This window comes from Lipophrys pholis, assembly GCF_963383615.2.
Source record: "Lipophrys pholis genome assembly, chromosome: 12".
In the NCBI taxonomy this organism is placed as follows: Eukaryota; Metazoa; Chordata; class Actinopteri; order Blenniiformes; family Blenniidae; genus Lipophrys; species Lipophrys pholis.
This window is the reverse complement of record NC_137641.1, coordinates 31,219,446-31,244,445: the sequence shown is the minus strand read 5'-3', so window position 1 is coordinate 31,244,445 and position 25,000 is coordinate 31,219,446. Positions and strand designations below refer to the sequence as shown.

General features: G+C 44.9%; 1 protein-coding gene across 1 annotated transcript in view; it reads left to right on the top strand.

Moving 5' to 3' along the window:
- scarb2b (scavenger receptor class B, member 2b) overlaps window positions 1–25,000 on the top strand; it is a gene marked incomplete at its 3' end in the record, with an annotated part of 29,267 nt that overhangs the window by 370 nt on the left and 3,897 nt on the right. The window contains exons 1-8 of the mRNA XM_080477285.1: window positions 1–2; window positions 7,297–7,454; window positions 8,809–8,956; window positions 9,121–9,312; window positions 9,845–9,936; window positions 11,110–11,229; window positions 17,219–17,397; window positions 24,228–24,346. The exon at window positions 1–2 is cut by the window's left edge and continues 370 nt beyond it. Of these exons, the coding sequence (XP_080333411.1) occupies window positions 1–2; window positions 7,297–7,454; window positions 8,809–8,956; window positions 9,121–9,312; window positions 9,845–9,936; window positions 11,110–11,229; window positions 17,219–17,397; window positions 24,228–24,346 (1,010 nt within the window). The remainder of the gene's footprint in view (window positions 3–7,296; window positions 7,455–8,808; window positions 8,957–9,120; window positions 9,313–9,844; window positions 9,937–11,109; window positions 11,230–17,218; window positions 17,398–24,227; window positions 24,347–25,000) is intronic.

Here is a 25,000-nt window from a genome sequence, read left to right as displayed (position 1 = left end):
AGGTAGGCAAACCCAAGCCGCTCACCTTCTCTGTCATAATCCGGCGAGAAACGACTCGTTTGTCTTCCTTCTTTGCGACTGAAGTCTGGAAAGGAAGAAGAAACAGTGACGGGACTGTGCTCAGCCATTCACAAACCCGCTACTGTGGGCAAAAGAAAGAAACGTTTCCGTGGGACTGCATGCAGATGTCGACCCAGTGCAAAACATCTGACCACGCATCTTTTCAGATTTCACTCCCACAACCTTTATTTTGAAAACACTCCCGTCTGTGTTCGAGTCAGTTGGAAACTCTGGGAATGTTAAACTAAAAAGGAGAAGCTGTCATCTGCTCCTCTCTTTCTTTAAATCGTGTTTCATTCACACCAAACGTTCTAAATTAGACGTGTTGTTTTTTTCAACATGTTGCACCGCGGAGTGAGTTTCTAATTCCAACAGGAATTCCAGGATTCCAGGAACATTCCCACATCGAAGAAGAAGAAGAAGTGGAGTCTGGTTGTTTTGGCGTTTGGTCGCCAGCATTTAAGACTCGGGAGAGGAAACCTGCAGTTTGGGTCATTCAGGTCAATATTGTCAAACTGAACCAGAGGGTTCTGTTATGGTGAAATGATGATGATGCAACTTTGTCTAGTTTGATTTTTACAACTGGAGGATCAAACTTCAGGCCCGCGGGTCAGAACTGGACCAAGAAGAAGCTCCAATCCGGAAAACTACCAAGATAATTCTACAAATTTCCCAAAACACTGATTTTTTAAAAAGAATAGAGTAGCGACAAAACACAACGCTGAGACCCGACGTCATTGGGAACAAATAAAAAAACTTGATTTGAACGGCTCGTAATGAAACCGGGCTGTATGTGATCCGACAGAGTGCTTTCTACTTCCTTCATGTTCTGTTCTGACCCACCTACTTCATCATACTCTATATAGCACTGATCACTGAAGTACAATTGCAACACTCGCTCTGCATGATGTACACACTTTAATGAAGTTTTAGTTGTTTTCTTTTACAGTAACTGAAAAGGTTGTAGTTCATGTTCGGGGTTCTGCTTCCTCCACTGGAGTCGTCCCACCAAGTGGACAGGTTGGTCCCAGTGTGGACGTAAGACACAGTCTCATATCAGGACGTTTCTCCTGACAGATCTGAGCTTCAGGCTTCATCCTGATCCTGGAGGTTAAAGGAAACATTAAGGCTGCTCAGTAGTTGTAATAGAGTGAGGGTATTTGTATTTGAGAAAAAAATTAAACTGTAAACTGTGACGTTAAAGTAAAAAAGAAAAGGCCTCCTGACCGTGGAGTTAGTTATTGACTACATATGAGCAGATTGTTGAAACTGTTGAAATGAACTATTTCCTTAGAGCCCGTTTACACGACAACGATTCCAAGTAAAAACTTGTACGTGACGTCTGTGTACACGACAACAGAGTCACTGAAAACGTAACTTTTTTTGAAAATGGCTCCCAAAGGTGGAACTTTTTGAAAACGGGGTAAAACACAACATTTTGAAAATGGTTCAACTCCGTCTCCACGGAAACACGGAATGTTTTGAAAACTGGTTCAACTCCATCTCCATAGAAACGGGGAAAAATGCAACTTTTTGAAAGCGCTCCTACTGGAGACGAGGGGAAACACGTTGCTACTACACATGGGTACTACAACTGTAGTAAACCATTCTTCTGCACATGCTCAGTTTAATAGTTGTGGTTTCATTACAAAAACAACCAACAGCACCCACTAGTGGCCCAGCATGCCAGCTGCATTGTTTCCGGTGTTTCTGCGTTTGTTGTGTAAATGACGTTGTTTTCAAAACGTTGCAATGGAAACATCAAACGTTTCTGAAACGAAAATGCCTCAACGACGTGTTTTCACCTGGTGAGTTGTCGTGTAAACGGGAGTTTAACCTCTGGAGACGTCTGGTGAGAAGGAAACTAGAAAGTTTCTGCTTCTTTATGCTGCAGTCAGGTGATTGAGAAGGATTCCTTCTGGAGAGACTAGTTTATTGTCTGGGAGGAAAAGAGCTCTGAGTTGTAATGAGGACATAGAATCGAGGTCAGGAGGCTTTGGGGGAGGGTCCGTTGGTTAACAGTAGTGGGGGGGGGGGGGGGGGGGGTGGGGGGGGGGGGGCTGGAAAACAATCCAACTGAAGCTTCAGAGTTTGAAGTACAAGTTTACATCAGAAATACTCTCCATCAGTCAACACACTTGATGTGGATGTATTTATTATTTTGCCGCTCGTCTGTTTCCTTCCTCTGACGCTCCGTTTTGTCCACTGAGAGGTTCTCATGTCTTCCAGATGTTTCTGTTTGGACGGTGGTCTGAAGTTCATGTGAAAGCCTTTATTTACCCAGCGGTGGGAGCACGCTGGGTGCTCCCAAACACTTGACATCACTCTGAACTAAAGGTTCATCTGTTTTACTGTTGCAGCTCATTTCTATTGTTTCGTTCTAAGAAGCCTGGTTCTCTGTGTGACGGCGCGACGCCCACATGAGGACTAGTGAGCTGCTGCTCCGTCAGGAGGCTTCACCTCAGCTGGAGACCGATCCTGTTACTGCCTTTCCCCGGCTGCACCGGTGCTCATAGATCCTCCCATAGATCCTCCATAGATCCTTCTATGGATCCTTCTATGGATCATCCTATGGATCCTCCCATAGATCCTTCCCATAGATCCTCCCATGGATCCCTCCCATAGATCCTTCTATGGATCATCCTATGGATCCTCCCATAGATCCTTCTATGGATCCTGCCCATGGATCCTTCCCATGGATCCTCCCATGGATCCTCCCATGGATCCCTCCCATAGATCCTTCTATGGATCGTCCCATGGATCCTCCCATGGATCCCTCCCATAGATCCTTCTATGGATCGTCCTATGGATCCCTCCCATGGATCCTCCCATAGATCCTCCCATAGATGCTTCTATGGATCCTTCTATGGATCCTTCCCATGGATCCTCCCATAGATGCTCTTAAAGATCCTCCTATGGATCCTCCAATGGATCCTCCTATGGATCCTCCTATGGATCCTCCTATGGATCCTCCTATGGATCCTTCCCAGCAGCAGCAGTCTCTCTTTGGTTGCTCAGCCTCTTTCACCCTGCTGGTTAGTTGGCAGAGTGTCTGGATTGGCAGCCCCTCCGCCTCCAGCTCCGTCACTATGCTGCTCCAGGGTGGAAAGTGTGTTTGTAGATGTTTTTATCTGCAGCGCAGAGAATTCTCTGATTTCATGATGAAACCTGGATGCATGAAGAAGTCGATTACACTGGTGGGCGTGGCCCAGACAAGTGACTTTTCACTTGTAATATTGTCTGGGCCTACGACAGACGATCACACCCGTGACACTGTAGCGTCAAAAACTAATATAACTTTGAATGGTGAGAGGAATCCAAAGCAAACACACATACGCACAGGGATAACATGCTGACACCACAGAAAAGGACCTGGCTCAGTGATCCTGCTGCTCTCACTGGAGGGCAGCGACACTCACCGTAATAACAATCCAACTTGGTCCTTTTATTTTGACACTCACCGTAATAACAATCCAACTTGGTCCTTTTATTTTGACACTCACCGTAATAACAATCCAACTTGGTAGTTTTATTTTGACAGTCACCGTAATAATAATCCAACTTGGTAGTTTTATTTTGACAGTCACCGTAATAACGATCCAACTTGATACTTTTATTTTGACAGTCACCGTAATAATAATCCAACTTGGTAGTTTTATTTTGACAGTCACCGTAATAACGATCCAACTTGATACTTTTATTTTGACAGTCACCGTAATAACTATCCAACTTGATACTTTTATTTTGACAGTCACCGTCATAATAATCCAACTTGGTAGTTTTATTTTGACAGTCACAGTAATAACTATCCAACTTGGTAGTTTTATTTTGACAGTCACAGTAATAACTATCCAACTTGGTAGTTTTATTTTGACAGTCACCGTCATAATAATCCAACTTTGTTTTTGAAACTTTTCTGAAAGGAAAAAGCAGAAACCTGAAAGGTGTAAACGGGATCTTAACTATGAAGGTGACGGTGTCAGAAGTGTTTCAGCTGATTCCCGTCACGCTTTCTTCCGGCTGAATTAATGTTTTTGTAATATTTATGCACAAATGAGGAGATTTTCCTGGAAACGTTGTCGTTGATGATGAGTGAGCTCCACAGAATCAACTAGAACTCTAACGGGTTCAGAACCAACAGCAGTTCAGCAGGTTGATCTTTCTGTAATTTGGCCTTGAAAAGACATGAGCAAAGCTGCCGCGCTGCCATTGGAGGATTTGAACCGACAGCCTCTGGCTGTGTGAAGGTCTCCACATCAAAGCCCTGCTGTTTGTGTTTCCACCTGCGCCGTGTGTTTTTGTATCGGGAGTGGTGAGGGAGGGCCGGGCGGGCTGCTGAGATGAGACGGCCCCCTCGGCCTTTTCCCCGTGGCGTGCTGGGAGACGTTAACGTATTGATTGTTGGAGGCATGAGAGCAGGACGCACAGCGAGCATGACCCCCCCCCCCTCCCCCCTTCTCCCCCCCCTTCCCCAATCTAAGGTGACAGCTTTATTGTCCTTGGCTACTCGGCTAAACTTTTGTCTCCGGAATCAGAAGGGGGAGGGGCTTCAAATCATGGCGTGTTGGGCTCTCCGAGGCTGTTTGCTCTTAACTTTAACATAAATCTGACCCAATCAGGCCCCTGTCGCTCACTAACCCCCCCCCCCCCCCCCCCCCCCCCCCACCCCCCCCCACCCCCCCACCCACCCACCCACCCTCCATCCATCCTAAGGGTTTTTTTATCTGGGAAGATTCCTGCCCCACGTCAGGACATACTTGCCCCACGTCAGGACATACTTGCCCCAGAGGCTCTGATATTTCTGCTGTGAGAACGTTCCTCTGCGGCTCGCTGCCCGGCGCTGCGTCAGCCTGAGGAATGCGGCTCAGATCATTAAGGTCGCCGTCCTGCGCAGAGCGAGTGGGCACCGGGCTGCGAGCGTCACATGACCGGGCTCTCCCCGAGCGCCCGTTGTCAACGGCAACCGTCCACAATGGGGCGGCGGACGGGGTCTCCCCTCACACCATTCATGTGTGCAGCCGACGCTGCGAGGCCAGCTTCCCCCGCGACCCCCCACCGGGGGGGGGGTTGTTCTGCAGGTTGTTTTCTTACACTGGAACACATTTCTTCTGCTCCAGACTCAGAACCTGCTGCTCGCCGTTCAAACGTTTGTGTTCTTACTGATATGCTGCTTCAATTACAAGTAAAAGTACTGCTGTTGGTTATAATCCACTGAAAGTAAACAGTGTTAGTTACTTTTTAACCACGTTTAATCTGTTCAACTCACCTGGATGACATGGGATTCCTCAGACAAACTAAAGCTCATTTAAAGATTCCTAATTCAGATTGTAAATCATCAGTAGAGATTTAGACTTTAAAGGAGACATATCATGCTTTTAAATCCTTCCTTTTTACATATAAATCATACAGTTGTGGTCTATACAACGCGAAACTGCAATGCTTGGGTCTGAATTCCTCATTATTAGAGCTCCACAGGCCCCTTTTCAACCCCTTTTCTGATGCGCTTCTGAGAGCAACTGGTTTTGGGGCGGTCTCTTCAAATGCAAATGAGACACTTCATACCCCGCCTCCTCTCCAGGTTGCAGAGGTGACACTCGGTTCAACGTCACCCTGTTCGGCCATCTTTGTAGTTTGATAGAACAGATACAATTATCTAGCGGCGCAGAAACTTTATATTCACACATTATTTACAAAATGTCAACAACGGAAGATTTGTCCATCCAGCCATACATGTTGGAGCCAGAGTCGGACCCGGCGGAGCCAGATGAAAATGACGATGATGCACCTGAAGAACAACGTCTTCATATGGATGTAACGCAATGGTGTGTTACTATATTTACACTAACTTCTCCATCCATGCCCACTACTACAATACTGCCTGTATTACAACGACTATTTAACACAGAAGTTACATTATAATCTAAAACGAGCACACAGCGCTAACATATGAAGACGGTGCAACTGCTAATGCTAACAAAACAATGACAGGGACGTCTTATCATCACACTTTTTAGCGTTATATACAGCTTACCGAAGTGCTCTGTTCGTCGTCTCCATAGATAGAAGGAACTGACCGCTCAATCAGACCAAGTCTTTCGGCAAATCCTTCTTTATACTGGCGGAGGTTGCTGAAGCAGTCGTCCTTAAAGTGCTTCGCGCACACAAAAATGACCTTACCCACAGATGTGGGTACATTTCTGTGAAAAATAAAACTCAACCAGGCACTTGGAAAAGGTTCTGATGCTGGGAGACGGTGTAACGAAGCTTGTGGGTTACTACATCCAACAACCGAACATTTCCACTTATCCTCTCGTAACTTCGGTTGGACTACAAAATCGCAGCGAGAAACAAAAATGGCGGATTGCTCGAAACGTCGATGTCCTAATTTGGCAGTTCCGCTGAGAATACTGTGACGTCATTGTTCAAAAAACGTAATAGAGAATAGAAAAATCGAAACCGATCGCAAAATATGACCAAAACAGAATATAAAGATATCAACGGAGCACCTGAAGAGACTACTTTGAACTTTTCTGTACTTCTAAACACTCTAAATATACAACAACATGCATTTAAGGGCTAAAAAAGTGGATTTAGCATGATATGTCCCCTTTAATGGACCCGTTTACACGCTCCCTCAGGGATGTCGTTTTCATGACGGGCAGTAGTAGGCGCTGTTGTTTGGTTTTTGTAAGTAACCCAAGCATTTTCTGAAAGTTGCGTTTTCCCACCGACACGGTCAGAAACCTTTCAAAAAGTTGTGTTTTTGAAAAGTGGCCGTGTACCCCGTTTCCACGGAGACGGAGCCAGACCATTGTCAGAAAGTTCCACCGTGGAAGCCGTTGTCAAAAGGTTGTTTTTAGTGCCTCAGAGCACCGTTGTCATGGAAACGAGGCTCCAGTCGGCGTTGTCCATGGACACACAGGAAGCAGTCCCACGTAAACGTTCAGGCTCATGTCCGACCCACTCAGTCGCTCCTGTTTGTAAAAAGAAAATCCCCACGTGTGATGATGGAGCAGCACCAGCGTTATTCTGGAATCCTCCACCCTCATTGGTGGAGACGTACTGGAGCATGTGGGGAAAGACTGACTGGGACGTCTTTCTACTGAGAAAAGTACTTTTAGTTTCAAAGTAGGTTTCAGTGACTCCGTCCACTGTCAACAAGCGGACGTGCTGCTTTCAGCGGAAACGTCCTCTCGTCCCTGGAAGTAAAGGAGTGTGTCCGCTCCGTCTCCACAGGAGATCGTTCTGGTGGAGGGCAGCCGGGTGTTCGAGTCCTGGAAATCTCCTCCTCCTCCGGTCTACATGGAGTTCTTCTTCTTCAACGTGACCAACGTGGAGGAGTTCCTGGAGGGGGCCAAGCCCCAGGTGGACCAGGTGGGACCCTACACCTACAGGTACGACACTGGAGACCTCTGCAGAAGCTTTTCATTCAGGCTTCGGCTTTGGTTCCTGCATGGACCTTCACAGGAAACCCAGAGTTGCACTTATTTCAAGCAAAGTCGTCCATTTTGTTTCATTCTCCATCTTTCGGCCAGCCAGCATTTACAAAACCACCAAGAGCTTTTGCTTCTCCACTTCCTTTCTTTTCACTCTTACTTTCCTTTAAAAGCGTCGGTGTTATCAGCTGTTTCTGTGTGAGATAACCCTGAATGTCATGTGACCTAACGTTCCACATCCGGTCCACTCTGGGTTGTGCTGATGGCCTCGACCCCCCGCTGTGATCACTCATTTCTAGATACACCCAGCGCCACTGAACACCTTCAATAAATATCAAGGTTCAGCGATAAAGGAGAGAACGCCATCGTCTCCTCTGACTCACTGGTTGACTTAGTTCATCTCAAACAAACGTGTTGAGTAATAAAAGTCACATGCAGCCTAACTTAATGTGCAGAAGGAGGAAGGTTGTATTGGTGTGGGACTTTTTTTAAAGAGACAATTCAGGGTGATTTACTTTGATAAGGAAAGAAAGAAGAGATGTGAAGTGGAGCCTTGCTGCGGTGGCGTATCGGCCGTCAAGTAAAGAAAAAGAAAAGAGAAATCTGAGGGAGCGGCAGCGAGGACTGAGGAATGGAGAGGGAACACCAGCTTTTACTGGATTTAGCTGTTCAGTCCTCTTTTATTGAGGATATGTTGATATTCATTTGCTGAGGTGCCAAATGACTTTTTGTTCTTTATTTGCATAAGATAAGATTATAAAACAGAAATAAAACCAAGCTGTGCCAGAGAGTGAAGAAGCCCAGGGGGCTTATATTAGATCCTCCCGATCAATAAAGAGTTTTATAACAAAGGATGAAGGAACAACAAGCAGAGAAAATAGATGAATAATAGACTTATTGACCAAATGGAGTCTCTGCTGGTATTTCCAGAGGACTTCTACACTTTGTTTGACGTACTGGATGTAGTTTCAGCCTCTCACCAACACCCAGAAGACCTCAATTTAAAGAAAGCTACACTTAAATGAATGTAAATTAATTTTGATCCAACGTTTGTGGCTTTAGTGATCCTTTTTTATTTTTAATCTACTCCCTTTAATCACTTGCTTTAATTATTTATACCATGGGGGTTTGTGAGGATCTGAATATGAGTTGAGATGCAGCGATACTCAGTACCGATACCGATGGCTACCTGCCGGTGCCGAGTGTCGATACCGAGGACTTATTCAATTCCATAAAGAGCCATAAATGTAGACATGCTGAATCCAACCAGCAGGATATTAAATGAACGCTGTGTCCTGTGGTGTGTACTCAGAGAGTACAGGTACAAGGACAACGTGAGCGTGGTGGACCACGGCAGAATGGTGTCTGCCTACAACACCAAGAGCTTCGTGTTCCTGAGAGAGAAGTCGGTGGGCGACCCGGCGCTGGACAACATCACCACTGTCAACATCCCCGTCTGGGTGAGTGGACAACCTTTACACAAGAAGAGGAGAGTGGACCAAAGTGCAGTGTTTGTTCTTTAGGTTGTAGGATTTCCTTCTGCTCTTTGTTTACGGCTTCCTATGTGGAAGCCCCTCCCACCACCGCCGTCCGCCGCCGTCTCACTTCTGCTTCCCGTCCTCAGGCCGTCATGAACAAGGTGAAAGGGAGTTTCTGGAAGTCGTCCATGATGTCCGTCTGGATGAACTCGTTCGGGAGCGGCCTCTTCACCACGCGCACCGTGGACGAGCTGCTGTGGGGCTACGAGGACCCCCTGCTGGCCCGCATCGCCTCCACCAGCCCCGATGTGGAGAAGGTCTTTGGGCTCATGTATAAGGCACGTACAGCTGGTACAGACTCGGGGTGTCGCGAGGCAGAAATACTCAAAACCTAAAGCAACTTCAGCAGTTTTACTCTGTTTCTGTCTGTTTCTGATTCTTTAGTTACGTTCTGTGATAACCGACAAAACTACAGGAGAGTTTTCCACTGAGGATTCTGTTTTTATATCCTACTAACTTAAACTTACTTTACATCTTATATCTATTAATGCACACACACACACACACACACACACACACACACACATACACACACACACACACACTCCCATGTCCAGTCGTCTTTACAGTGCTCGAATTGAAAGCGTCCATATATGGTCACAGATCAATGAAAACAGGACATCTCCACCCAAACATTAGTTTTAACAGAAAGAAGTCGTCCTTGAGAAAGAGAAATAATTAACATAATGAGAAGTGAAAATTGAATAAATAGTTCCTCATATGTAGAATAAATAGTAAAGACTGACAGACTTCATTTTTAATATTTTTTAAAATCTGTAATTTTAAGTGTTTTTGACATTTTGTTTTTAGAAAAACGGAAGCAACGACGGAGAATTTGTGTTCCACACCGGACAGCAGAACCACCTGGATTACGGCCGGGTGGAGACATGGAAAGGTCAAAGGTAAAACAGCCTCACACTTAATCCAGTGGGACACCACCCACAGGGACAAAAGTTCATTACTCCACCTTTGGTTAACTCGCTCCTGAAAAGCAGTTTGCTGGGCGTTGTTCCTCTTCAGCCGGCGGGGCAGGACAGCCTCAGGTCCTGGAACGCTTCAAGAAGGGCTTTTTCTTTTTCTTTCTCTTTTTTTCAACCTTTCTTATCAGGTTTTATTTTCGCTTTTCCCCCTTGAAGTCTGTAATTACCCTTCTACTCCAGGGAAAACTCTTATTTTCCAGATGCGACTGTTAGATGAAAGGTTTTATCATCATAACGTGGCGTTGTAATTTGCTGTTGTTAAGATGGAGGCAATTATCGAGGAGTCAAGGAGTTCTGAAAGCATTTCAGTAAATGTGGACTGGATGCATGCTGCCTCATTCTAAACTTCCTCTTTGTTGCTTTGCAGGCTGCAAAAATAAAAAAACACAAATTCCTCCTGAAGAACTACTGTAAGCACTGGGTGGTTCTAGGTCCTTCTCTTGGCGGTGGACATCATGGCTGACCTACAGAGACTAGTTTTAAACCCTGAGAACATTTTAGAAATCGTGTCTGTTTCCATGGAAACAGCAGAAAATGACATCATAAGGGCCTATTCATAGTCCAAAAGGAAAAGGAACAAAGCTCATATCAGGGTATTTACAAAACGGTGGTATTTCTCTGCGTTTCTTGCATTTTCACATAAACCAGCGACGACTCTCCACAAACCATGATCCCTTAAACTCCGCCCACATCTGGACAAACTCTGTGTCTCCGTGTGCATCTAAAGGGAGAGGCGGAGATTTACATCACGATTCGTAACGTCGTGTTTTTCCCAGGATTCTGATTGGCTATCAAGGCTTCATGTTTTTTGTCACACTGCCCCCTACAGGTGTGGCTGCTCATAGCAGCTGTGAACCAGGTGGATATGCAGGTCCAAGTCAATGAAGATTGTTTTTGTAAACGTAGAGATGGAAATATGCGTTTTTGTATAAACCCGGGTTCATGTTAACGTGGCCCAGAGAAGAAGCTATGTGAACTTAGAGGCCACGCCCCCAACACAGATTTTTCCACTTACTCCGTCACAACCTTCCTCGGTTTCTGTTTCCCCCCTCTCATATGTTCTTGATGTTAAGGAGGCGCTGTGTTGTCTTGCAGCCAGCTGACCTTCTGGTCTTCAAACCAAAGCAACTCCATCAACGGGTCAGACGGAAGCGCTTTCCATCCGCTGCTGGACAAGAAGGAACGGATCTACGTCTTCACTCCCGACCTGTGCAGGTACGCTTCGTCCACCCCTCCACAGTGCTGCTGATGTTTGACAGGTACGCTTCGTCCACCCCTCCACAGTGCTGCTGATGTTTGACAGGTACGCTTCGTCCACCCCTCCACAGTGCTGCTGATGTTTGACACATCGCGGGCTTCAAATCCAATCATCTATATTAGTAACTTTGTCAAAGAATTTGACTCTGCCTTTTTTAGAACATCAGTTTAACACATCGGTGCAATTTTCTCTTTTGTTTGTGTTTGTAAAGCACAAAAAAACAGTTTATCACAAAAATGAACAAGGACTTAAACTAGAGGAGTTAAATACATTTAATTAGTTAATACTCTGGGACCTCATGCAGCCCAATTTCACCTCCAGTGGGCCAACTGGTAAAATGTACAATAATAACCTTTACTCCACATCAAATTAAAACCTTTAAAGTTTACATTTAAAGTACATGTGATGAAAATGTCTATATTTTCACAAAAATCTAACAGTTACTCCCAAAACTTTGTATAATCTCATCATAAAGTCCATTTTAATGATACTTCCTGGTGCTAAACGCAGTGAAATGTCCAGAAAACCCCTACAGCATTCTGGGTATTTTCCCTAACTCCCCCTGACCGCGTGACTCTGAGGTTTATACTAGTTGACTATCTTTCATAGCGGCAGCACTGATACCTCAGCTCGGGTCTCAGTGTTCTTAAGAAATTCACCAACACTACATTTGTTTGCAGAAATGAGTTAGCGTCGCTAGCATGATAGCCATTAGCTCATATTGATGCTAACTAGCCTGTCAGGTCGCTACATCACTGTGAAACTCTGAGCGTCTCCATGGCAACAGATGCTGATCTCCTTTGATCTCCATGAGGAGCCTCTCATCCACTTTGTATGGGACAGTTTTTATTCAGGAACATTTAGTCGTTAACGTCTCAGAATCTAATGATCGGTCCTTGATGATGACAAATCATCCCTGAAGATTTCATGAAATTCAGGTGAGAAGTTTTAGTGAAAAGTTGGAAAAATACATACAGACCAATAAATATATACATGCAGACAAAAACGTAACGTCCTCGGCGAAGGTAATGATCTTTACTGCCATTATACTGCAGCTATAAGGAAATCCTGCGAGTTTTCTCCCTTAAAGGAGACATATCATGCTTTTAAATCCTTCCTTTTTACATCTAAATCATACAGTTGTGGTCTATATAAAGCAGAACTGCAATGCTTGGGTCTGAATTCCTCATTATTAGAGCTCCACAGGCCCCTTTTCTACCCCTTTTCTGATGTGCTTCTGAGAGCAACTCGTTTTGGGGCGGTCTCTTCATACCCCGCCTCCTCTCCAGGTTGCAGAGGTGACACTCGGTTCAACTCCACCCTGTTCGGCCATCTTTGTAGTTTGATAGAACAGATACAATTATCTAGCGGCGCAGAAACTTTATATTCACACATTATTTACAAAATGTCAACAAGGGAAGATTTGTCCATCCAGCCATACATGTTGGAGCCAGAGTCGGACCCGGCGGAGCCAGATGAAAATGACCATGATGCACCTGAAGAACAACGTCTTCATATGGATGTAACGCAATGGTGTGTTACTATATTTACACTAACTTCTCCATCCATGCCCACTACTACAATACTGCCTGTATTACAACGACTATTTAACACAGAAGTTACATTCTAATCTAAAACGAGCACACAGCGCTAACATATGAAGACGGTGCAACTGCTAATGCTAACAAAACAATGACAGGGACGTCTTATCATCACACTTTTTAGCGTTATATACAGCTTACCGAAGTGCTCTGTTCGTCGTCTCCATAGATAGAAGGAACTGACCGCTCAATCAGACCAAGTCTTTCGGCAAATCCTTCTTTATACTGGCGGAGGTTGCTGAAGCAGTCGTCCTTAAAGTGCTTCGCGCACACAAAAATGACCTTACCCACAGATGTGGGTACATTTCTGTGAAAAATAAAACTCAACCAGGCACTTGGAAAAGGTTCTGATGCTGGGAGACGGTGTAACGAAGCTTGTGGGTTACTACATCCAACAACCGAACATTTCCACTTATCCTCTCGTAACTTCGGTTGGACTACAAAATCGCAGCGAGAAACAAAAATGGCGGATTGCTCGAAGTGTCGATGTCCTAATTTGGCAGTTCCGCCGGGAATACTGTGACGTCATTGTTCAAAAAACGTAATAGAGAATAGAAAAATCGAAACCGATCGCAAAATATGACCAAAACAGAATATAAAGATATCAACGGAGCACCTGAAGAGACTACTTTGAACTTTTCTGTCCTTCTAAACACTCTAAATATACAACAACATGCATTTAAGGGCTAAAAAAGTGGATTTAGCAGGATATGTCCCCTTTAAAAATAAAGATAAACACCCAGTTCAGAATAAGTTTCAAGAAAAAGAAAAGAAAGTTAAATTAAAACAATTTGAACTTGAGATCATATCTGTGCAAATAACAAACGTCCAATCTTAAAATAAAAACCTTCCAGTCGTCAAGGTCACGTAGTGTGAACAATCCCCCACCGCCTTAAACAAGTCAAAGTGCTGACCTTTCATTATCAGCAGGTGGGAGTTGAAGGGCGACACAGAGGAAACAGAAGCTGTGCTTCATTTTTAGTGTGACTCAGCCTCTGTCAACATTCACATTAAATTCCAGCTGATTGCTGAGAAATTTTCTGCAAATTTGGCATTAGAAATGGGAAGAGGAAGCGTTTTGGTTCCGTCTCCAGTCAAGCCGGTAAACTGCGGCTTGGCTCCGCCCCTTTCTGACTTTGCACCTGAGTTGAGTTTAGTTCGGTCATGAACTCAACATCTATTTGTGGAACGTGATCTCAGGCCTGGCGGCGCAGAGGCTTTTATATCTGGTATGGAAATAATGTCCACGGGGCTTCGTGTCACACGGCCGCTGTCATAACATCCTGATGGTGGCGCTGCAGGTGACCTCGGGCTGCTGTTGACTTTCTGGATTCCTGTCATGGGGCAGGAATGTAAGGGTTAATAGTACAAGTCTCACTTCTTGGATGGAAAAGCTCATTTCCAGATTTCACAAGCAAGATGTTGAGAATTACTTTGGAGAAGCTCCTCTGGGTTCGACGGTTGTTGCAACATCAAGAAAACCAAGTTTGACCTAAAAACCAGAACCTGCAGCCAAGGATTCTTTTCTTTTTTCTGATGTTCTGTTCTGATGCAGCCGTTTCACCTTTGACTCGGATTGGAAGTGAGTCAAAAACCTTCCACTCAAATATTTGCCGAGCACTTTCACCCACTTATCCATCCATCATGTGTCACAAATGAATCAAGGGAAGACTGCTGCTTCCTCTGCACTTAACTGGAGGCTGAAGAGGAAATGTAGGGCGACATCCTGTGAGTGTGGAAACATCTTGTTAGGTTAACAACTTCTACAGACTTCAGTGAGGCTCTGCAGCCCAGCGAGTGAAGAAGACCTCAAACTGACCGCCGAGCCGCAAAACCTTCAAGATCTTTGATGAACTGGAGGAAAGTGTGACTGCTGGAACAGCCGCTCGCCCTTTTCCTACGCCGCCATCCCGCCTTTTCAAGTCAATACATGAATAATAATAATAATATTAACTTTATTCATATAGCACTTTTCACAAAGTGCTTTACAGTAAAAACACAAAAGTCAGGCGAGACAAACAATCAACATAATATGAACATAATAAATAAATGAAACTCAAAATTCAGTTTAAATTTAAATAAAAATGAGAGGTTTCTGCATGATTTCTCTTTCACCAGTCGTTATACATGTAAACATACACTCTTAAAATGAACCATGATAAGTTCACGAGTTCAGATTGCACAGGAACTGTAGAATTATTATATTATTATTATTATGAACAAAAACCTCCCATAATAACAAATACTAGTTCTGCAAAATAGTAGGTGTAAACTACAATAATTATGTGTTGTGATAATATGATTTATGATAAATATAAGTACTTGAATATATAATATTAATGTCTTGTCACTTTTTTATTTTATTTGGAATAATATGAACTCAACGCACAGTGATGAGGAAACATTGATTTTCAATCAGACTTTTGCAAAATACAATTACATAATTTTATTTATTTTAACATAACATAACATAATACATATTGATCGTGTGGTAATGATGCATTCATGACAATACATCATTAAACATGAATTACCGTATTTTCTTGACTATTTTCTCAACATTTTCTTGACAAAATAAGGGGAAAAATAAACATTTTGGTGCTTTTAACCCACAATTCTTTGTTTTCTTCATCACCTCAGCATTTCTCTGCTCTTTTTCTCTTTTCTTTTGCACATTTGATCAGTTTTACTGTTGATTTTCCTCTTTTTGGTGCCATTTGTCTTCCACTCAGTGCAATACGGTATCAAGAGAGGTTTTCTCTGAGCTACCACTAGATGTCACTGTAGCACTTTTCTGTTGCCATACAGTGACACCTAGTGGTCTAATTGGGTCAGTACTAGCTGTACAACTAAAAATTGCACTAATGGTCTAGAGGCTATGGTAAATTGGCTAAATCCACCAAAGAACAGTAAAATGGGTTAAAACGTTAAAAAATGTAAAGTTCAATGAAACCTATGATCCATTTTATCCCATGAATATCTCAACTATTTACAACCTCATGAGCTTTGTTATCTTCCTTTTAAAGGTTAAACGTGTTTCAACTGATTGGATCTGTTGGAAAGAGGCTAAATCAGCTGTTTTGGTGGGGAGAACTTGGCGAGGGGAGCGATGTGAGCTTTATCTTTGCTGAGCTGGTCTGGAATGAATTCAGACTTCATGGGGCGTCTCGGTCCCGGCAGTCAGAGAATCACAACAGGGCCGGGCTCCTCCGGGGTCGAGGGAAAGGTCGCTCCAGTTTTGTTGCAGGCCTGGCGGGCTGCGTCGGAAGAGCCAGTTGGCGGAGAGTGTGTGGAACACTTTGTTTCCCCGGACGGGACGGAACGTTTGGACACAGCGAGGACGAGCTCCACACAATGAGCCGCTTCTCTGGGAAGCCGAGAAAAAAGATTAAAACCTCGTCAAAGATTAACGGTGCGTCCAGGAGTTCATCCCGACGTGTTGAGGAGGATGGCAGAACCCTGAGCAGCGGGAAAATCCTTTTCCTGTCCTCCATCAGTAAAGCCTCCCTCCTCCAGGATCTCAGGACAGTCAGGGGAGAAGAAGACCAGAAGAAAAGACGGGATTTGACGGGAGAAAATGGACGTTTGACCGAGATCTTTTCTTATTTATCCAGTTTCAGTTACAGTTTAAGAAAATAAACATGTCATCACCTTTCAAGATGTTTTTCTACCTGCTTTTAACACTTTCACACTTTTTTAAGCATTTTTATAAAATTGTGACTTTGTAGCTGTTTTGACCTTTTCAGCTTTTTATGAAAAAACAGTTTTAGATGTTTTTTGTTTCATTTTAATTTTTTAAGCGATTTTAAGCTTTTTTTTCTTCGAAAAATTCTTGTCATGTTAGAGGTTGTTTTTGCATTTCTTGTAGTTTTCTTGAGCTCTTTTACCTTCTTTTTGGTGAAAATTGAAACATGGAACTTGTAATTGTCTTGAACTCAGAAGAGAAAAGATTTACTGCTGCATTACGGTTATAAATCAGTAGAACGTTTGTAGTTCATGTGTAATTCATGAGTTCTGCTGGAAAAAAGGAACGGTTATGGAGGTTTTTGTTAGATTTCTTTACAGTTCCATGTATTCTGTATCATGAACATCGTCTTTCTGTTCAGATCAGACTCCTTCTCTGTGGTAATTGTTTGGTTTTGTGGCATTATAGACGTTTCCACCGGGTATGCTCTGCTCCACAACAAAGAAAGCATTTAAAGATTATTAAGGCCCAATTTGAGCGTTCTGGCGCGCTGCAGAGGGACTCGGGCTGCACGTGGCCCCTGAACTGAAAGGATTTTGACGCCTCTGGACTAGAGTGTTAATGGTTCAGGTTTCTGATTGAACTCCTCGTTTCCTTCAGGTCCATCCACATGGAGTTTGAGAAGGACGTGGAGGTGAAGGGCATCCCGGCGTACCGCTTCACTCCGCCGCGCTCCGTCTTCGCCAGCAAAGAGGAGAACCCGGCCAACGAGGGTTTCTGCGTCACGCCTGAGGAGTGTCTGGGAACCGGCCTGCTCAAAGTCAGCCCCTGTCGTAAAGGTACGCCGGCCCTTTAAACCCCATATCTCTCCCCACTTCCTCCACCTACGTCTTCCTTCCTCGTACTTCCTGTTGCCAGGATAAGGTGATACTTTGCTTTTGCGTTTCACACCTCATGGTGTTTTATAGCAAAGTGCATGCGGTTGAGCTGCTCTGCGGGAGCTTCACCAATCAGGCTCCACATATAAAGACATACCAGAGATACTCGGCAAGCATCTAAATCCACTTTAGTTCAGGGGCCACATTCAGCCTCCAGCGGTAAAATAGTACCATATTAAGCTTTAAATGTAAACTTTTAAGTTTTTCTTTGTTGTAGCGCATAACTGATGAAAATACATTTACTGTGGACGACGGCTCCACTCTGGACATAAAACCCATTTTGCTGAAACCTTCTGCAGTAAAATGTCCCAAACAAACTTTCCTCTGGCTGTTGCATTCTGGGTATTTTTCCAAACTCCCCCTGACAGTGTGGCGTTGAGGCTAAATGTTAGTTTGCTATCTTTCATGGCGGCTTCACTGATTCTCAGCTCAGCTCCGTGTTTTATTGTGTTGCTACTATTAAAGAATTTATTTAAAAAAAAAGGTTTTTCTTAGAATTTTCCCTTCCTAAGATAAAAGTAAGTCACAAAGCATGTTGAGCCCTCAGAGAGCTCCTGGGGTGGAAAACCTCTAAAGTAGTGAGGAAGACTTTTAAGAAGCCGAAGAGTTTCTTAAACAAAATGGTGGAAAGACCAAGAGAAAGGAGAGACGTTCTCCGTTTGTTTAACAAGAAGGATTTAATGAGGCGACAGGAAGAATGTTTGTGGTCGACCTCATCAGGGAGGAGCTTCTTTCTCCTACAGCGAAGCAACGTGGTCACACCTGAGATGAAGGTGATCACAACCCTGTGATACCTGTCTACAGGTAAGCTGCAGCACTGTGATACCTGTCTACAGGTGAGCTGCAGCACTGTGATACCTGTCTACAGGTGAGCAGCTCACTGTGATACCTGTCTACAGGTGAGCTGCTGCACTGTGATACCTGTCTACAGGTGAGCTGCAGCTCACTGTGATACCTGTCTACAGGTGAGCTGCAGCTCACTGTGATACCTGTCTACAGGTGAGCTACACACTGTGATACCTGTCTACAGGTGAGCTACACACTGTGATACCTGTCTACAGGTGAGCTACACACTGTGATACCTGTCTACAGGTGAGCTGCAGCTCACTGTGATACCTGTCTACAGGTGAGCTACACACTGTGATACCTGTCTACAGGTGAGCTGCAGCAGCACTGTGATACCCGAGTTTCATCATCATGACATAAAATAATTTTCATTACTTCCCAGTTTTAATATTTGAAGGGTTAGTTTTACTCTCCATTCATGAGGAGGAGCACAGAGGCTTTGTTCTTTCTCACCTTCTCTACCAACCAATCAGCTTTCAGCATCATGGAGCGACGGGTCGACTCCTCCTCCTCACTGAGGTCAACGTTTCTGTCAACTCCTGGATCAGAGCTGCTCTTAGAAACATCCTCAGTCACTTTGAAGCTGAGATTCCTGGCTGGGAGTTGGTAGGCTGAGACAGGAGCTCTGAGACTCTGAGACACTGAGACGCTGAGACTCTGAGACGCTGAGACTCTGAGACTCTGAAACGCTGAGACTCTGAGACACTGAGACTCTGAGACTCTGAGACAGGAGCTCTGAGACTCTGAGACACTGAGACGCTGAGACTCTGAGACTCTGAGACACTGAAACGCTGAGACTCTGAGACACTCAGACTCTGAGACTCTGAGACTCTGAGACACTGAGACTCTGAGACGCTGAGACTCTGAAACGCTGAGACTCTGAGACACTGAGACTCTGAGACTCTGAGACTCTGAGACAGGAGCTCTGAGACTCTGAGACACTGAGACGCTGAGACTCTGAGACACTGAAACGCTGAGACTCTGAGACACTCAGACTCTGAGACTCTGAGACACTCAGACACTGAGACTCTGAAATGCTGAGACTCTGAGACACTGAGACTCTGAGACACTGAGACTCTGAAACGCTGAGACTCTGAGACACTCAGACACTGAGACTCTGAAATGCTGAGACTCTGAGACTCTGAGACACTGAGACGCTGAGACTCTGAGACTCTGAGACACTGAGACTCAGAGTCTCAGCGTTTCAGAGTCTCAGAGACACTCAGACACTGAGACTCTGAAATGCTGAGACAGGAGCTCTGAGACTCTGAGACGCTGAGACTCTGAGACTCTGAAACGCTGAGACTCTGAGACACTGAGACTCTGAGACTCTGAGACAGGAGCTCTGAGACTCTGAGACACTGAGACGCTGAGACTCTGAGACTCTGAGACACTGAAACGCTGAGACTCTGAGACACTCAGACTCTGAGACTCTGAGACACTGAGACTCTGAGACGCTGAGACTCTGAAACGCTGAGACTCTGAGACACTGAGACTCTGAGACTCTGAGACTCTGAGACAGGAGCTCTGAGACTCTGAGACACTGAGACGCTGAGACTCTGAGACACTGAAACGCTGAGACTCTGAGACACTCAGACTCTGAGACTCTGAGACTCTGAGACACTCAGACACTGAGACTCTGAAATGCTGAGACTCTGAGACACTGAGACTCTGAGACACTGAGACTCTGAAACGCTGAGACTCTGAGACACTCAGACACTGAGACTCTGAAATGCTGAGACTCTGAGACTCTGAGACACTGAGACGCTGAGACTCTGAGACTCTGAGACACTGAGACTCAGAGTCTCAGCGTTTCAGAGTCTCAGAGACACTCAGACACTGAGACTCTGAAATGCTGAGACAGGAGCTCTGAGACTCTGAGACGCTGAGACACTGAGATTCTGAAACGCTGAGACGCTGAGACGCTTCCTGAATACGAGCACGGGAGAATATGGACTGGGAGAAGAACCAGAGTTTTTATTGGATTGTTATTACAGTGACTGTCAAAATAAAAGTACCAAGTTGGGTTGTTATTACGGTGACTGTCAAAATAAAAGTACCAAGTCCAGGAGAACCTGGACTGGGAGTCATGACATCACGGAGGAAGCTTTGTTCTGGTTGGCTCTACTGAGCATGTGCAGAAGGACTAGACAGCTGTGGTGAGCAGTAGCAGTAGAAGAATTCAAAAAGTGGTGTTTTCACTCCTGTACCTCAGTCTGGGGTATTAAAGTTGTCAGCAGCAGTTCTTCTTCCTCCACAATGAAAACCTCTGGCCTCAATAACACATGTGACTCTGGGGGGGGGGGGGCAGTAAGCCCCGTCACCTGATTCTGCCCTTGAATACGAGCAGTTTTACCTTTGTGCCACATTCACCAGTTATTCACCACGTCCAGGTTTCACCTCCACTGCTCTCCTGTAAATACCCTGCTAGGGCAGTATGTCTCCCACTGCTGGGGCAAGACTTATCCTTATATATTTATTGACTTTTACATAAACAGGGCAACGTTTGTAAGTAGAGATTTATAACAGTGAACATGGTGACCTGCTTCTGTCGTGCCCAAGTAGTGTGACAGGGTTAACCCTTTACAGCCTGTTTGTTCCTGAGCAACAGTAACAGTCCATCACTTTAAAAACACTCGTTCTGACACATGTTCCATGTTTTCTGGATGTATTGTGCACATTTCAAACCGACATACACACTAGTTCACTGTGCAACGTGAACACTAGTCCACAGTGAACACTAGTGCACAGTGAACACTAGTCCACAGTGAACACCAGTCCACAGTGAACACTAGTCCACAGTGAACACCAGTCCACAGTGAACACTAGTCCACAGTGAACACTAGTCCACAGTGAACACCAGTCCACAGTGAACACCAGTCCACAGTGAACACTAGTCCACAGTGAACACTAGTGCACAGTGAACACTAGTCCGCAGTGAACACTAGTCCGCAGTGAACACCAGTGCACAGTGAACACTAGTCCACAGTGAACACTAGTCCACAGTGAACACTAGTCCACAGTGAACACTAGTCCGCAGTGAACACTAGTGCACAGTGAACACTAGTCCACAGTGAACACTAGTCCACAGTGAACACTAGTCCGCAGTGAACACTAGTCCACAGTGAACACCAGTCCACAGTGAACACTAGTCCGCAGTGAACACTAGTGCACAGTGAACACTAGTCCACAGTGAACACCAGTCCACAGTGAACACCAGTCCACAGTGAACACTAGTGCACAGTGAACACTAGTGCACAGTGAACACCAGTCCACAGTGAACACTAGTCCACAGTGAACACTAGTCCGCAGTGAACACTAGTGCACAGTGAACACTAGTCCACAGTGAACACTAGTGCACAGTGAACACTAGTCCGCAGTGAACACTAGTGCACAGTGAACACTAGTCCACAGTGAACACTAGTCCGCAGTGAACACTAGTGCACAGTGAACACTAGTCCACAGTGAACACTAGTCCACAGTGAACACTAGTCCCCAGTGAACACTAGTCCGCAGTGAACACTAGTGCACAGTGAACACTAGTCCACAGTGAACACTAGTCCGCAGTGAACACTAGTGCACAGTGAACACTAGTCCACAGTGAACACTAGTGCACAGTGAACACTAGTGCACAGTGAACACTAGTCCACAGTGAACACTAGTCCGCAGTGAACACTAGTGCACAGTGAACACTAGTCCACAGTGAACACTAGTCCGCAGTGAACACTAGTGCACAGTGAACACCAGTCCACAGTGAACACCAGTCCACAGTGAACACTAGTGCACAGTGAACACCAGTGCACAGTGAACACTAGTCCGCAGTGAACACTAGTCCGCAGTGAACACTAGTGCACAGTGAACACTAGTCCGCAGTGAACACTAGTGCACAGTGAACACTAGTCCACAGTGAACACTAGTGCACAGTGAACACTAGTGCACAGTGAACACTAGTGCACAGTGAACACTAGTGCACAGTGTGTGAGATCCAGTTCTGCTTGACTCAGTGGAGGAAGTCCAACTTAGAAAAACATCCTGTTCATTCATTTAATACAAATTCCTCAGAGTTTACCACAAATACCTCATTAAATCTTTATTATACAGGAAGAACTATGAGAACTTCAATGAAAGGACTTATTAAGGTTCTGATCCGGTGCAGTACGACCTGAGGAGTTTAGTTTGATTCATAAAGTTCCTTGGTTCTTGATGAAGATTTAAAAAATGACATCAGAAATTAGGTGAAATATTCAGGTTTTCTGTGTGTGTGTGTGTGTGTGTGTGTGTGTGTGTGTGTGTGTGTGTGTGTGTGTGTGTGTGTGTGTGTGTGTGTGTGTGTGTGTGTGTGTGTGTGGTTAAACAGCCAATGAAGTGTGAGGAGCCGGTCAAGTGGAGCAGAGGTGACACTTTTCCTGCTCTTGTGTTTGGCAACACGTCTTTACACACACATATACTCGAGTACTACTGTAGGAGAGGACCCGTACACAGATACTCGAGTACTACTACTGTAAGAGAGGACTCGTCCACAGATACTGGAGTACTACTACTGTAAGAGAGGACTCGTCCACAGATACTCGAGTACTACTGTAAGAGAGGACTCGTCCACAGATACTCGAGTACTACTGTAAGAGAGGACTTGTGTACAGATACTGGAGTACTACTGTAAGAGAGGACTCGTCCACAGATACTCGAGTACTACTGTAAGAGAGGACTTGTGTACAGATACTGGAGTACTACTGTAAGAGAGGACTCGTCCACAGATACTCGAGTACTACTGTAAGAGAGGACTTGTGTACAGATACTGGAGTACTACTACTGTAATAGTTCAGTCCAACGTTTCAGGTTCATACAACAGATTCAGTCCCTCAGAATGACTTGATAATGGATCTGAAATTCACTGACTTCTGAATTTAAAGACCTTTTAAGGTCGTGTGGCTCATCGAAGAAACATTTCCAGTCCAGTTTCCTTGTTTTCCAGCTCTCCGGTGCCGAGTGAGAGAAGACTGGTTTGTTATGTCCTCGGAGGCTAAAGCCTGGTTGAATACTGACTGTAATCTTCTGTAGTTTTAAACTACTACGTCTCTATTGAAGGAAGTCGACTCTGAAATGTACTTTAAGTAAATATAAAAGAAGAAAAAAGACACGATGGCAAGATGCCGAACTGATATAAACCTGCGACCAAATGATGGTAAAACTCTATAAAGTTATTTATTTGAGTAACAAACAGATTTTTTAAAAAGGTATAACTGTATATAACATGTATTTATGTAGTGTTTAGAACCTGATTGAATAGGTTTGAGAGGTTGGACGTGTTTAACACAGATTCCATTGTAATGGTTGAACTCCACCTTCCTCCACCTTCCTCCACCTTCCTTCACCCTCCTCCACCTTCCTCCACCTTCCTTCACCTTCCTCCACCTTCCTCCACCCTCCTCCACCTTCCTCCACCCTCCTCCACCTTCCTCCACCTTCCTTCACCTTCCTCCACCTTCCTCCACCCTCCTCCACCTTCCTCCACCTTCCTTCACCTTCCTCCACCTTCCTCCACCTTCCTCCACCCTCCTCCACCTTCCTTCACCTTCCTTCACCTTCCTCCACCCTCCTCCACCTTCCTCCACCTTCCTTGACCCTCCTCCACCTTCCTCCACCCTCCTTCACCTTCCTCCACCTTCCTTCACCTTCCTCCACCTTCCTCCACCCTCCTCCACCTTCCTCCACCCTCCTCCACCTTCCTCCACCTTCCTTCACCTTCCTCCACCTTCCTCCACCCTCCTCCACCTTCCTCCACCTTCCTTGACCCTCCTCCACCTTCCTCCACCCTCCTTCACCTTCCTCCACCTTCCTTCACCTTCCTCCACCTTCCTCCACCCTCCTCCACCTTCCTCCACCAGGTGCGCCAGTCGTCGCCTCCTTCCCTCACTTCTACCTGGCCGACTCCAAATACCCGTCTGCTATCGACGGCATGACGCCGGAGAGGACAAACCACCAAACCTTCCTGGACCTGAACCCGGTAAAACGTCACTCACATGCTGCCACTCTACTTCACTGCTCACTTTATGAGCTCGGGACAGTGGGACACCTGCCCCTGGCCTGTGGAGCCACCTGCTGGCCATTGTGTGGTAATGCTCTTAGCTCTTAGCACCAAATTCAATTTGTCTGGAGCCGCAAAACAACCTAATTATCTTCAAGAAAGAAATCAGTAATTAAATAAAGAAATAAAAGATTAATAAACATACAAACAATCAGGTTGAATTAATGAGGAGTCGCAGTTACAGTTTGGATCGTTGTCATTACATTTTTAGTTTTTAAAAAACCTTTTTTCATGTATTTTTCAGCTTTAGTCATTTTAAACATCTTGACTATTTTAGCCTCTTTAGATATTTATCTGTTTAGAGTCGCTCTACATTTTCCAGCGGTTAGAGTCGTTTTAGCTCCTTTTCCTTTATATCTTCTCCTTTTTCATCCTTTTTTCTTCTTTTTTTGTTTTTTCTTTCTTTTCCTTTATATCTTTCTTCTCTCCTTTTTCCTCATTTTTTCTTTCCCCCTTTCTTTCTCCTCCTCAAAGTGGCGTCTGTTTCTGCTGTTTTACCTTCTGGAGCAGTTTTTATCCTGGATCTTCCACCGGCTATGAAAAGCAGCGCGGAAGGCAAAGAAATTAAAAATG